Source organism: Podarcis vaucheri (genome assembly GCF_965113315.1).
Source record: "Podarcis vaucheri genome assembly, chromosome: 2".
Classification (NCBI taxonomy): Eukaryota; Metazoa; Chordata; class Lepidosauria; order Squamata; family Lacertidae; genus Podarcis; species Podarcis vaucheri.
Genome location: NC_138760.1, coordinates 16,146,405 through 16,161,456, shown reverse-complemented (window position 1 = coordinate 16,161,456; position 15,052 = coordinate 16,146,405). Strand labels below are relative to the sequence as shown.

Genomic DNA, 15,052 nt, shown 5'->3' with positions numbered 1-15,052 from the left:
CTCTCCCTGTGCATCTCTCTCTCCGCTCTCCTTCCCCTGCCTTTCTCTCTGTCTCTGTATTCATGCTCATCTTTGGGTGTTTTTCCCCCCAGTGAACCCCAATTACAATGGAGGCGAGCCCAAGCGATCCAGGACTGCCTACACCAGACAGCAGGTCTTGGAATTGGAAAAAGAGTTCCACTATAATAGATACCTGACGAGGCGGAGGCGCATCGAAATCGCCCACTCCCTGTGTCTCTCGGAGAGACAGATCAAGATTTGGTTTCAGAACAGGCGGATGAAATGGAAAAAAGACCACAGGCTGCCCAATACCAAAGTGAGATCTACGGCTCCTACCAATTCTTCCACCAGTTCCATTCCTGCTTCTTCCAACGCGGTTGCTAGCGAAGAACATTCGCAAAGCTCATCTCAGGACCAACGAGCAGAGGATATTACAAGGTTATAAACAAACAAACAAAACAAAGCAAAAGCAAAACAAACAAACAAATACCCCCATTAAAAAAAATGACTCTGATTATTTATAGAATCTAATATATATCTATATATTTTGGTTCTTTTTTTTCCTCGTAGTTTTTCCCGTGCTTAAATATATTAAGAAGGAAAAAAAGAGAGAGGGGGAAAAAACCCCACACACAAAAGAATGAGGTCTTCCGCAAAGATCTCAAGCTTTAGGTGCATGTATTATTAGCATGAGAGGTCAGGTGAAATACCTGCTGGTTTTGTTTTGTTTTTTTAAAACGCAATTTTCAGGGTTTTATTTATTTTTTAAAAAGGGAAGGAGTGGAAGGATGAGCTACGTGTGTCTGTGTGTGTCTGTGTGTCTCTGTGCGTGTATGTTGGGGTGGGGAACACAATGTTCTGTTTTAGATGAAAAATCGGGGCATATGCTAATAATTACACAGGCAAGGGAAGAATGTAGTTATTTTGCTCTGTGCGTTTACAAATGGAGAACAAAAAAAATGGACCATTGAAGGCTTTTTTCCTTCCTTTTTTTGGTATAAATGTAGGAGAAAGATTTTTTTTTAAATTAAAAAAACAAGGGGAAAAAACAGCACAGGAGCTAATAGTAGCTGGTAAACTTACGGTTTATTTCAATGTGAAGAAGGACTCAAAGGAAGAGAGAGAGGAAGCGAGCCAGCGAGAAAGTTGGAAGGAAAAGTCAGTAGGTAGATTTTTCCCCCGTTTTGTCGTGGTTCTTTGTGTTTTTTGGACATGATTTGACATGAACATTGTAAACTTGCAATAAAAGAGTTTTAGTGTATATGTGAAAGTCCCCTTGTTCAATAAAAACCAGTGAGTGTGACACAGATTTGACTTTGGAATGTCTGGTGAGTTATTTTCCTTCTTTGCTTCATACTATATAGGGAAAACGTGGGGGAGGGGGTTGGAAACGTGTGACACTGATTTCATGAGCTGCGGATACTTTCTTAGCTAAGTTTAAGAAGCTTGGGTTGGTTGGTTTTTTGTTCTTTTAAATACAAGGCTACCAGCGCCGTAGTGCATGTCACTGAAGTCAATGGCAAATCTCCCATTGATTTTAGGGACTGTGGCTTGCACCCTCTGTACCCTGTGACATCACACCATGTTTGACCTCAGATTCTACTAGGAAGTCCTAGCCTTGGGAGGTGTAAATATGCATTTTAGTAGAAGACCTGTCCATAGAAATCAGGCTTTGTGTTGCTGTTGTTTATTTTTTTTTAATGCATCTGTCCTTTCCTGTATTTGAGCTCCTATACATTTCTTTAGTAATAGTAATAATAATAAAAATATTGGAGCTTTCTTTACCCCTCCTTCTACTGCCTGTATAGCTAACAAGCTCCTAGTCCTGTACGTTGAATAAATGCTTAACATTGTCACTGTTGTAGGCATTTTGTAGAGATGGATAATAGAGAATTCAGGATTTGTTTACATCCCCCAGGGAAGTAGAAAGGGTGGCTGGGAAGAGTGTACTACAGATGTGTTTGCACAGTGAGCACTTTTAGTATGTACTATGCTTATATGTGTGGATAGGTAGATAGACAGACAGCCAGATTAGCAAGTTCCTTTCACAACTCACATTTTTCTACTGTCCTCGCCTCAGAGTGGCAAAGCATGTGACTGAAGTGTGCTTTCGTTTATACCTCTCTTAGAGGCTTGTTTAATGTTGTTTGGTTGTATTTCGTAAACATTCTAGCACCCCAAACTAGAAACCAGTTAGTCTGAAGTAGCAGGATCTAGTCCAATTTATTTGCTATTGATTTCAATGAAATTTCAGGCGCCTTTAATAGTCTGCTTACACAGAACTAAGTTGTGGGTTGAGCTGTATTGCATTCCAGTTCCCTGTTATGGGTATCAGAAAACAGCCAGGCAACTATATACTGGAGGTGGAAGCAGAAGTTCTGAAAAGTGGCAGGGGGTTTGAAGGGGAGTTGGTTCCGTCACTTTATCTTGCCCCCTCCCTCAATTATCAAGACAAGCAGCTCTTTTCAGCACCCATGGTAGAAGGAAAAGGCAGGAAGGTACGAAGTGATTGACAAGATACAGATTATGGGAGCGATCTACATCTCATTCAAGTTAATGCAGAACTTCTATTGATTTTAAGCAGGCCAGAATTACACATAGTGGCTGTAATCCAGATCAGTTTAGAAGCTAATGGTCAAAGTGTCATGGGTATCAACCAATCAGGATGACTCTTCTCTGCCTGTTAGTAGTATTCCTTTGAAGAAACTCCGTCTCCTTTTGCACAGTATGAAATAAATCCATTCATTAACATAATAGCTAGTCATAAACCTTTAACAGTGTTTTCACGATTCCAGTTTTTCGAAGCAAGCGAGGGGAATGTTGAGTGTGCATGTTAGCAATTGCTTTGAATGTTTCCTTATCACTCCTGGGCCTGCTTGTTCACCCTTACTACATTAGGTCAAGTGAGGGGAAACAGGAATCTCACTCATTTATTTTAGAGAATACCTTTACTGAACGTAGTGGGATTTACTTCTGAGTAAGCATGCATAAGATAGGGCTGCAAGTTAAATCTCTCATGTGTCTGTCCGCTTGTTTATCTGGCCTTCTGTTACACAGACTTAGTCTCCCTACTCTATTGCTAGGGCAAGATAAAAGAGAACAGCAACCAGTGTTTCCCTCGGTGGTTTTTACACACCCACACAAACACGAGCACTCTGTGCATATAAATGGTAAAGAGAACAAAGGGAGGGGGGAATCCTAACCTAGGAATAATGGTGCTGCCAACTGAATGGCCATATGTTGCAAAGCTGATCTTCAAACTCTGACACACACACACGTGTGAAATTTACAATGGCTTCTACTGGTAGTGACTTGGTAAACTATGTGTGGGTGTGTAGCTGTGCTAAACCTTTTTTTTTAAGTTTCACACCCACACACCCTGCCTGCAGAACTTGATAAATTATAACCAAGTGTCTGTGAGAGAATCAGGATGAATATGATAGGACTTTGTGTTGCGTGCATTCTCTGTGTCTGCCTAGGAAGCCCGGAAAAGGAGGCATCAATCACATTTGCAACTGTATAGTTTGCATATTCAATTAAAAATGCCAGCACCCTCTCAGTAACTTCATATTTAAATATATGACCATATATTCCTTTCCACGGTTCTCTACCCACCTCCAACTTTATTTTATTTATTTTCCTCCTGGAGTTCTCTTCAGTGTTTACTTTCTGCAATCCTCTCACCCTCCTGTTTTGTTTTCGTTTCTGGTTTAATAATTCTGATTCTTCAGCATCTGATTTGGCCTTTAGACTTGGCCATGACACAATTCTTCCAGGGTAGGGAGATTATGAATGAATTATAAAGGCAGGCAGCAGGGGCAAAAGAAACGGGGGGGGGGAGGTGATGAGATACAGCCTGCCCCACCGTCTCTCTTCACCCATTTTGCTCTTTCTCTCCCCATTCTTTTTTTTAAGCTTTTTGACGCCTCCATGTTGAGAGCCTGAAAGCTACTTTATTGAAGTTCGCGTAAAGGGGGGTGGTGGAAAGTAGGTTCACCCAGAGGACAACTTTTCTACGCCAGCAGTTTTATTCTAGCCACTCAGGCTGACCTCCGAGCCCCCAGTGACCTGAGTTAAGTCTCCCAACGTGTACCTTCTCTGCTCCCTACACACATTTAAAGGCATCGCCACTGTTTGGACTTTTTGTGGTGGTTTTTTTTTTTTTAAATTACCATAGTAATAGAAGGCCGGGTGGGTGGGGAGGGCGGCCGGGAGAGAGTGAGGGTTTGGGCAGATTCAATGCGTGTTATCTCATTGTGTTGTCACCAAAATAACCCCAGAGAAAAGAAGGCAGGGTGAAGTTTCGGCCAAGCCTCCCTTCTCATTTTCCCGCCTTCCCATAGCTTGGAAGATTTCCCAGCTGGCTATCCTATGGCTAGAGCGAAGCTCCTAACGCCAAGTAAGTTTCCTTTTAAAGTTTTCCTTTTTCTTTTAAAGCAGTTTAAAAACGCATAGCTATGATGGCGACGATGGTTGCTTCTTTTTTAAAAAAATTTTTTTGTCTCCTTTAATGGAAAGGGGTAAAGTGGGGAAATCTGCTAGTCTATTCAGGTGCTACCAGGCGCTTTTGATGGTTTCTGTGGGGACAGCCCAAAAGAGCTATATTTCCTCTGGCACGTAGGAACTAGAAAAGAAAAGTTGTGAGGGATCAGTGTTCTCTGTTGCTGGCTGTTCCACACTATGCCTCGGCGGATAGAACGGGTAGTAAGCCTATCGTCAGACCACCAGTAGCATGGTTGGTCTTTCCATGGGCTCCTCTTTCAAACCTGATGGACTTGATGTTCAGTGCTCCTAGGTCTCCTGGGGAGCTCAAGACTCCAGTCTTGGCAGGGCTTTCCAGGAAATCGCTCCCCGCTCCACCGAATGGATGGATCGCCTCTTGATACCAAAGTCTGTGCTCCTTCCTTGCCCCCACTTGGGGCATGGCACCAAGGGGCTGGGCTCCTCTACTCCTCTCGAATGGCATCGATTTCACTATTAAATCATGCCCGGATTATTGTTCTTCACTTATCTTCTTGAGCCAGAAGAAGAAGAAGAAGAAGAAGTCAGGCGAAAGGTGAGAGTGTTTGTGGAGGGGGTGTCATAAGCTCCTTGGAGCCTAGAGACTTGCTCGGGAGCGCTCCAGTGAGTCCCTGACGCCCAGTTTGTGTGAAGTCACACTGATTATAAGTTGTATTTCTTCCTTTTTAATGGATGAGTGAGTAAATAAATAAATAAATAAATATAATAAAATAAAGTTTTGGTGATGGAAACCAATGCTTCTTCTAGCAGCAAGGAAGCAGCAGTGGAGGAAACACTTCACAGGGGCTTCGGTGGCCATAAAATAATGCGTTAGAAAAATTCTCTCCCTTCCTCCCCCCCCCCACCATGGGCAATGGGACTTCCAAGAGGCCAAGGGTGGTGGTGATGGCGGTGGAGACGCTGTGTTCCCCACTCCCTTTTATTTCCAGTGGCTTCAAATATTGTTTGGAGAGGTAATTCCCTGAAAAGGGGTAACTGCAAAAAAAACAACAACACACCAACCCCTATAAAAAAACTGGATGGGATGTTTTCAACTTAAGACACAATTACATGTGTGTGCTTAAACCCCCCACAAACCCCCTCTCCACTCTCTCTCTCAACAAGCTGCCCCCCCCCGCAGTGCTATAGGATAAGGTACCGTGGCTTAGCTCCCTAAACTGCCAGTTAGCAAATTATGTCTCAGGATTTTTCCAGTCTCTTATCTTCTCTAGTTTCCCTCTTTTTCTTTCTCTCTCTCTCTCTCTTGTCTCTCTCCATGCAGTTCATATGAGAGAGAGAGAGAAATGTTCAAGTACGCTGTTTAATTGTAATTAAAAGACAAACATTCTGCCAGGGTTAAATGAATGAGTTACGGGTTTCTAACCATAACTGCCAGCAGCTCCAACATGTAACTTATATTTATTGTGGTCTCGTATATCATTATCCAGAGATATAGTTTTATGTACTTCCTAATCTGTCGCCTTGATTTATTTTGATGGGCAAGGTACCAAACCAAACATTTTGGGACTTTAGTGAAAGACTAGTATTTCCTTGCAAACAGCCAACCACCCTTCTGTTAATGGCATCAGCAATTTCTGGCAAAGGCCACTTTCTTTGTTTTCTTTTTTCCTTTTTCTATGTTAAAAAAGCGTACTTAACAACAACCAAGAGCCAAATGTTGATGCAGGTTGGTTTCCTTTGTGGAAAAGCATATGTATTAGCTCTGAGGATTTATGCAAGAATGAGGCTTCAGAAAACAAAGCATGATATTTATTTAGGAGATGCAATACAGACATGCAAAAGGAAGCATTCTCTCTCTCTCTAAACCACTATATTCTCTCTCTCTCTCTCTCTCTCTCTCTCTCTCTCTCACTCACTCACACACACACTTTCAGTATATATATTTTTTGTGTGTTATATATGCTCCACTTTTTTCTCAGCATAGTGAAGTTCCTTTTCAATTTACCCTCCATCTTGTTATTCTGGATTCCCCTGCTTTCACCCTTTAAGAAGGAAGGAAGGAAAACTTGCAGCTTAAATGCCAAAATATACATTTGCTTAGTAGTATTTATCATTCTTTTAAAAATGAGCAAGACCAAATCCACTCCCTTGAAGTCAATGGGGAAACTCGCCTTGATTGGTGTGGATTGCACCCACTAATTGAATGATATATCTTCAAAAGCAATGAAACAATATATAATACGGTGCTTATATAGGTCGCTACAGTGTGCATAGGGCTATATAATGAGACACATACACCTTGAAAGAACCTAGTCCATCAGATGCAGAAAGATGCGCGCGCGCGCGCACACACACACACACATTGTTGGCACTATTAGGCAGGGTAATGGAAACACAGAGAAACACAGTTTATGGCTATCCCAGTTATGTGTACTTGCCTCATGTGAGTGCCTCACAAGACCAGAGTTGTCTAGAGCAGCAGTGGGGATACGTAGGTTCCTAAGATCTACTTGGCCTTTTCTGAACTTGATCTCCAAGATCTACCTAGCAGAACCATGTGCAAAATACACATAGGATTAAAGAACAGGTGTGCCTCTGAACACATTCTGAGTCTAGAAATTGGTTTTCAGCTTCAGAATTCAACTGAGATCATAGTCTTGACACACAAAGGCCACACTTAGAATTAGAAAGGCCACACTTAGAATTAGAAAGCCACACTTAGAATTAGAAAGCCACACTTAGCTACCCTGCAAATCAGACAAATCTCTACCCTTTGCCCATCCCTGATCTAGAGATCCAGTGGTTCAAACAATAGAACGTTCAGAAACCAAGAGCTGCCTAACAGGGCTGAACCATAATGCATCTAATCCAGAGGCCATTCAGATGCCTCTGGGAAATGTGAAAATTACGTTTGTGAAGGATATTTGGTGTAGGACTATAGCTGAGTGGTAGTGCGCATTCTTTGCAGTCGGAAGTCTACAGGTTCAATCCCTAGCACCTCTAGATAGGGCTGAGAAAGCCACTGTGTGAATCCCCCAAGGGAGCCACTGCCCATTTGTATGAATAGTATTGATGGTCTGATGGTATAAGGCAGCTTCCTATGTTACTGGCATATTGTATTCAGAGATCTACTGCTCCTGTTCATGGAGTTTCCACATTAGCTACATTGTGACCAATAGCTATTGAGGAATACCCTCCCCATGAATGTATCCTTTTTTTAAAAAGTCCACCTAATCTAGTGGCTCTTCCCCCATTTTACGGAGGCCTGAGTTCCATATTATGTCCTTTTGATTGTCCTGAAGTGACACAAGTCCACTTTTTCTGGGTTCCAATATTATGAGAGAAGGAAAACAATGAAGTCTCTATCCACACTCTTGACACTGTCCATAAACCTTATAAACCTGTAAAATCATGAAAGGTCCAAATTCCCCATCCCTCTCCTCCCAGAAACAATAAGATACTGAAGGGGTGGGGATGAGCAGAGGAAAAAAACACAAGTTAATGCAACTTGTATGGGTTCTTTTCTATCCCATCCCACATTTGCAGGCCTTCATAAACCAAACCATTGCCTTTACTTGTTAGCACCAGATGAAGAATTCTTCTAAGAGGGAGACAACTCAGAAGAAGAAGAGAGACCAATATAATTATTATTTTGAATTTAGATTTTCCCCCATTTTAAGAACAGTAACACATTATTTTATGAATGTGTTCCTTTTTCTTTGGGGATGCACACACACACACACACACAATATCACAACACTGGCATTTCATGAAATGCCAGTGTTGTGATGACAGCTTAGTATGGACATTTATTCTGGTGCCTCCTGCCAAATCCTCCCAGCCAGCACTTCTCCCTCATAGGAAGATGTCATCTCTTTTATACCTTGCTTATTATAACCGAGTACCCAGAGTTACCCGGCTGGTCACCAGTGCTAGAGAAGCTAGAATTCTGAGCTTTGATTGAACCCTGTATGTCTGATTCGGTTGCGGGATGGCCATTCTTCTGTTCACCCTTCACAACCCATTTATGGCGAGTTTTTTTCTGGATATTAGCAGACAGATCCCGAAGCAGTACCTACTTCCAGTGGCGTAGCGTGGAGGGTGCAGGGGGGGCTGGCCGCACCGGGTGCAACATCTGGGGGTTAGGGTTAGGGGGTGCAAATCCACGGGTTAGGGGGCGCAAATTACTTGCCTTGCCCCGGGTGCTGACAACCCATGCTATGCCACTGCCTACTTCCTATGAGTTTAGGATCCTTGCGCACCCTCCTTCACCATGATGGGACCAATCGTAAAGGCAGATATCCTGTGCATGCTTGATTGGGCTTTGGTGGTCCCCTGCCAGGCTCACATTGACTAGGGAGAGACGCGAAGCAGTGGCGTAGCGTGGGTTGTCAGCACTCGGGGCAAGGCAAGTAATTTGCACCCCCTAACCCGTGGATTTGCGCCCCCTAACCCTAACCCCCAGATGTTGTGCCTGGTGCGGCCGCCCCCCCTGCACCCCCCACGCTACGCCACTGACGCTAAGTGACTGAAGACAAAAGGCATTGCTGAAAACAACCACAGTTAACCTTTGAAACAAGCCTCGCCAAGAGAGTTTTGTAAATAGAGGAGATAAGAAAAGGGAGATTATTAGAATTTTAGATTAAAGGTTTCTTAGTCTGCCAGAGCCAAATATTATACCAGTGAAGAGGGATTCCTAGTTCTCCCAAACCATGGGCAAGGCAAATATCCCCCCCCCCCTTTCCAGTGTCCTCTGGTGTTTCTTACCTACGTGGGGATGCCGCTACTGACACCACCCGACCCACAGAGCGTTTCCTGGCCTCCATTAGCCCCTCCTCCCGCGGCCTATTTCCGAATACTAAAGGGTGTCGTACCCCAAACTAGGCACCCCTAAAAACTACAGTTTTTTCTCTTCCATATAACAATAAGGCAGCCTTCAGGTTCCATAACGTAGCATAATGTTTAGGCTTTAAGATGCATCGTCACAAAGAATTATTTCAACAGTTTTTACACACTTGACCCGAAAGACTGGAAGCATTCGGGCCCAACACAACTTTTGTAGACTCTTTCCTTCCTCTCTCTCGCTCTGAATGTACAATCTGGATTTATTAGCCGCTCCACATACACGGTCGTCTGCTGTATGTGTGTGCAAGCGTTTGTGCATGATATACATAAAGATTATATATATATATATATATATATATATATATATATATATATATATGCAGGTTTTGGTGTCTTCGGGTGTCTTCCCGTGTAAGAGTCGGGGTGTCTGTGCGACGTTTCGACGAGGTCTCACTCGTCATCTTCAGGCTGGTGCTTTCGGCTTCTTGTTACTGGAACAGAGCAGAGTCTGGTGTTTGAGTTCCTATAAATACTGTTGAGGGGTGTGGTGTATAGCCTCCAACGTTCTGGGTAGAGAGGAAGTTCCTAGATTAGTGTGCCTTTTCTTCTTTTGTTCCTTAATTACTTGAGGGATATCTTGGGTGATTTCATGAGTGATATTCTGAATATCACTGGGTGGGTCATTAATTACTTGAGGGATATCTTGGGTGATTTCATGAGTGATATTCTGAATATCACTGGGTGGGTCATTAAGTGTAGATTAGATTGCTAAAGCTCTCGTGTCTTGACCTCTTGAGCTTGTGAAGAGTTTTTCTGAGAAGATGGCTGTGCTGCATTTAGTTGTGCTCTGGCTTGGCTTCGTGTATAGGGGCGAGCTATGGTTTTGTGCCTTGTGCCAGCCAGATCTGTGTAGGGATTGCAGGGGGGTGCAGCATCCGGAGGTGCCACTATAGTTTGGTTGCTGGATGGAGTCTGTAATATGTCTGTGGAGAGGGTCTGGGTTTGGGTCTGGTGTGGTTGATTGGTGACGGCGTTCTGTGTGCCTCTGGTTCTGGTGTCGGTTTTTGTGGGGAGGGCTAATTTCCAGATGTCTGGCAGGCGGGACGTGTCGTCGAAACGTCGCACAGACACCCCGACTCTTACACGGGAAGACACCCGAAGACACCAAAACCTGCATTCCTATACCCGTGAAAATCTACGAAAGCAAATATATATATATATATATATATATATATATATATATATATATATATATATATATATATAATTGTATGCATAGAATGTGCATGTCTACAACTGAAGTAAAACAGAATATTTATGTTTCCAAACGCCGGAATCATTTCGCTTTATGCATGCCTTCGAGAAATGAGCAAGGATTTATAACCGCCGTATATAGTCAGATCTGCCTATTTGTCTGTCTATCCGTCCATCTATGGTCCTTTGCTTAACATGCTTATAAAATGTGCCCATAAAGAGAGACACCTCCTCCTCCACCACCTTTCATCCACCCAGCCAAACCCAGCCAACACTGGCGTTATCATCCGCCCAGAAGGACACAGCAGGCATCCGATCCCGCGGATTGTGCTCCGGCCCTGCCCTGCCAAGGAGCTAGAGGGGAGTTGCTCCCGAGCCTGACTTCCTCCTCAAATCCTCCCGAACGGCACCTCTAATAAATATTTAAAGAAGCGCTCCTAAAATGTTTACTCGCGAGTTTGCCTTTTCTGCTCAAAGCTAGGTCACGACCCCGAATTTGGACAGCAGAACAAAGAGAGGGTTGACGAGGGAACGCGCGTCTTGTTGTTGGGCAGCGACATCATCTCGGGGCGATTGTTTGGAGCAGCAGGTTAATTTACTTGTTTGGCAAGAACTCTAAAGTCTGGAAGCAGAACTTTTAGCCAGGGTCTGTCGTGATGGAGGGATGCCTGAAAATCCTCCCTTCTTTTGAGATTACTGAGAATGCTTGTGTATTTGTGTGTGTATGTATGTATGTATGTATGTATGTATGTATGTAATATTGTAGGTAGATAGATATATTTTTTAAAAAGAGAAGGAAGGGAAAGACCTACTTTAATTAATTAGTAGTTCTATCTGCAACTAACATATCACATGGCATGGTTATAACAGAGGCACTGGACAGTTGGCTCTTGAACCTTTTATATAAAAGTCACTTTCACTAAAGTCATTGGGACTTACTACTAATAATATTGAGGGACGGGGCACTGGTCACATTGGAGGGGAACGATAGGGTTTTCTTCTGAGTAAACAAGGATAGGATCAGGTTGCACTTGCTTCTACTTGAGAGTAATACCCGGGTAGACCTCAAAGTTGATTCCGCTGATAGCAAGCAGGACCTGCTTGGGAATAAAATGTGGAGGACGTAACGCCTCCAATGCTGTTCAGCTGGCGGGTCTTGGGATTGGGACATTGCACCCTGAATCTTAGTTAGATACAGGAGAGCGTGGACCGGGCAGTTCTGCAATTCTCCCAACACCTGCTCTAGCAAACAACAAATGCCCCTTTATCGGATCAGGCTTACTCCCATGCAAGAGTGTGGAAGATTGCAATTCCATTTCCATTTAATTTATAGTAGATTTGGGCTTTCTAGACCCCTCGCATTTTATTTGAGACATGGCTGACTGCATCCTCAGACTACGCTCAAAACATCTTGGCAGAAACAAGCCTGCAAACCTGGACACCTTAACCTGGGAGTAAGTCCAGCCTCATTGAACTCAGCGAATCTTACTTCCGAGTAACAATGGATCGGCTCCGGCTCTGCGTCCCTTGGAACTTACCTCCAAGGAAGTTTTGGGCAGGGTATACCAATCCACCATTCTGAATGGTTTGTAATGAGAAACGTGACATTATTTTAAATGGGTATGAAAGTCTAAGTCTCCTCTCAGGCTGTTCTGCAAGTCCTTGGTCTCCCTTAAGGTTGCATTCGGCTTACTAGATAACTATAGCGTGGTCTTTGAAGGCTTCAGTCCTAAATCCTATTGAACCACATTGAACAGCCATAGGGTCGGACTGCAAGGGAACAGTCAGGTCATTCTGTGGGTCTTCCGTAGCACATGAAATGTGTGTCTGTGTTATTTAGGTTGGATCCCTTCAAAATACACATGGTAATGTGTCTGCCTGCTATGGATAGTCATCACCAACTTGTCTCCCCAATTTAAGAAATTGCAATTTTCAGGCGATTCTCTCCCCGCCCCGCCACAAGTAGTGATTGCAATTGCATTTTGTTTCCATTTGGTTTCATTACATTTTCTAAAGCTTTGCGTTTGGGAATTTGCCTCTGTGTAAAAACTTCCAAAGGGAACAGATCCAAAAGCTGCCTTCAAAGTTGCATAAAATTTATTCAGCAGCTTTTTGCTTTTCTTTTTCTTTTTTTTTAAAAAAGTGCCAAGTTAACAGCTCTCCTTGCAAGGGCCTTTGCGAGCGACCGTATATCTTCCTCCTGTCTCTTGAAAGCGATCTCTGGGTATGGAGTTGCCTGGATTAGCCCCTGGCTCTGCGTGGAGCAGGCGCTATCTCGGAGAGGAGCAGAATGAAATGTGCTAAGCGATTCAGATCCTGGGGATGAAAAGGAGTCTTGGTTTGTACACGTCTTTAATGGCTGGCAGTGTTTATTTCCAGAATAATTGGGGAGGGGGTGTTGGGTGGACGGGGAGGCTGTGTGTGAATTGGGAAAGGGACGCTCCGGCAGCAGAAGCAGAAGAAGCGAAGTGAGGTTGCGATTCCAAGCGAGACTTATTCGGAAGAAAAAGTTGCTCTGTGAAATCGGAGGGGCAAAGTTATGGAAGTTTTGTCCTGTTCATAAACCTCAATGGGACGTTAACTACTAAGGGGGGGGAGAGAGAGAGAGAAAGGGGAACGATCCTTGACAGAAATAGGGGCCGATACTAGGAACTTCTACTCTGAAGGAAGTCCCGTCGACTTCAGTTGGACTCAACCTTCAAACAATTGTACCTTTCAGAGCAATCCTGTGTACGCCTACTCAGAAGTAAGCCCCCCTGAACTCAGAGAGGCTTACTCCCTGGTAAATGGGCACAGGAGTCTTACTCGCTTTTGAAACTCTGTGATTTCAAGAGGAGGGGAGGGCAAGTGGATCGATTTCTTCCGCTGAGACCCTATAAAACTTAAAAGGTGTTTAACCGCGGCTCTTAATGTTAGGAACAAGGTCATGCGTATGGATAGATAGATAGATAGATAGATAGATAGATAGATAGATAGATATAGATAAATATAGATAGATATAAAAGTTTTTGACACACAGATCCACAATTCAGTAAAGCCTCTCGCTTCCTCCTTAAACCGGATTGTAGACCTCAACCTAACGCTAAGCTCGAGGGGTCTGGGGTTTCTGTGGATGGGGGGCAAGGAATAATTAATGTTTGACTGATTAAAATTCTCATGTTGCGGCTTAGCTGGATTGTGGATCGTGCCGCTGGCAGAAAACACACAATATCTACCCGCCGCCGCACCACATTTCCGGGACCGACAGAAAGGTTGCATCACGCCCCGCGCTTTAAATCTTAGCAAGAATATGTAGAAAGCAATATATAAACATATTGAACAGCACGATCATTGAACGCAAATCGGTCTGAAGAGTCTCCTGCCCTATATATTTATATTGGACCAGACCGAGGAACGCTGGAGAAGGTCACGGTTCTCTCTCCTTAGCTTCCCACCCCCACCCCGCTTTTCCAGGCTTGTTGTTAAGAAAGCGCCTTGTTGGTGGCTCCTTCCACTAGATATTCTCCAGCCACACCCGAAGAAATGCGGCCGTTCTCGGGTGGTGGTGGTGAGAATGTTTATTCTCCGAGGGCAAAAAGCACAGAGGCGCGTTTCTGAAACGTAAGCAGTTCTCTTCTATCTGGAAACCATCTTGCTGGGCACGAGACAACTTCTTCCTAAAATGGGTAGAAAAATAATAATCTCGGGATCCGCATCAGGATAGCTCACGGGGAGATAAATCACAAGAGGTTTGTGTTATTTGTGTGGGGCCGGGTGTGTGTCTATGTATGTTTACCTGTCGGTATCCATGGCTGCATGCATTCGCTCCTCAGCGTGGATAATAGATGTTTCCCGGCCCAAACTCGGATTTCAGACATTCTGCACCTCAGTCCTCTTAACACGTTTCCTGGAAAGTAGCCCCATTTATTTCCAGGGAACTTACTACCGAGTATGCGTGCATCCGGATCTTGAAGCAGAGTATTGTGGAAAAACCTCCCCTTTACTTAGCAGCGAGGCTTAGGTTGGACTCCTATACCAGCTTTACCTGGGAGTAAACCCCATTAAACTTAGTGGGATTTGCTTCTAAGCAGGCGTTTCCAATCGGTCTGGTTATCGGTCTGATCCTGCTTGGAACGGAGCAGGATCATGGCCCTTGACTTACACGAGGCTGAAAGATGGTTATTAGATGGCATTGAAACCTATGAGATTCTACGGTGTTTAGGACAGGATTCTTCACTTTTAGCGTGATGGATCAGGCCGTGTGTATTTGGGGTTTCTTCAAACGTTATGTTAGGGTCGTCTCGGGACACGATCCTCCCTGACTTAAGCATTTTAAGTTGCTTGGTGTCAATGCGGGAGTGAAACTCTCTCAATGCCTAATTTTTCCTGCTTGAGCTCGTTTCCTGATTGAGATAGTAGATATTCTAAGTTACTGTTTTTATCTTAAAATGGACCCTCCCCTATATTTTTCACATAAGCTATTCCCACCCACCTCTGGGAAGAATATAAAAGT

The 15,052-nt window shown here is 43.8% G+C and overlaps 3 protein-coding genes across 4 annotated transcripts in view; all 3 read left to right on the top strand.

Annotated features, from left to right (window-relative positions):
• The window catches only part of HOXC4 (homeobox C4), a 48,613-nt gene extending 47,299 nt beyond the window's left edge, over positions 1-1,314 (top strand). For both annotated transcript variants that reach the window (XM_082212825.1, XM_082212824.1), the window contains one exon: positions 93-1,314. In XM_082212825.1, the coding sequence (XP_082068951.1) occupies positions 93-445 (353 nt within the window). In that variant the 3' untranslated portion in view covers positions 446-1,314. The remainder of the gene's footprint in view (positions 1-92) is intronic.
• The window catches only part of HOXC5 (homeobox C5), a 66,298-nt gene that overhangs the window by 29,336 nt on the left and 21,910 nt on the right, over positions 1-15,052 (top strand). The gene's annotated exons all lie outside the window — the stretch shown is intronic.
• Positions 12,736-15,052, top strand: part of LOC309526539 (homeobox protein Hox-D3-like) — a 91,785-nt gene continuing 89,468 nt past the window's right edge. Inside the window, exon 1 of the mRNA XM_082212758.1 lies at positions 12,736-12,898. Coding sequence (XP_082068884.1) covers positions 12,883-12,898 — 16 coding nt within the window. The 5' untranslated portion in view covers positions 12,736-12,882. The remainder of the gene's footprint in view (positions 12,899-15,052) is intronic.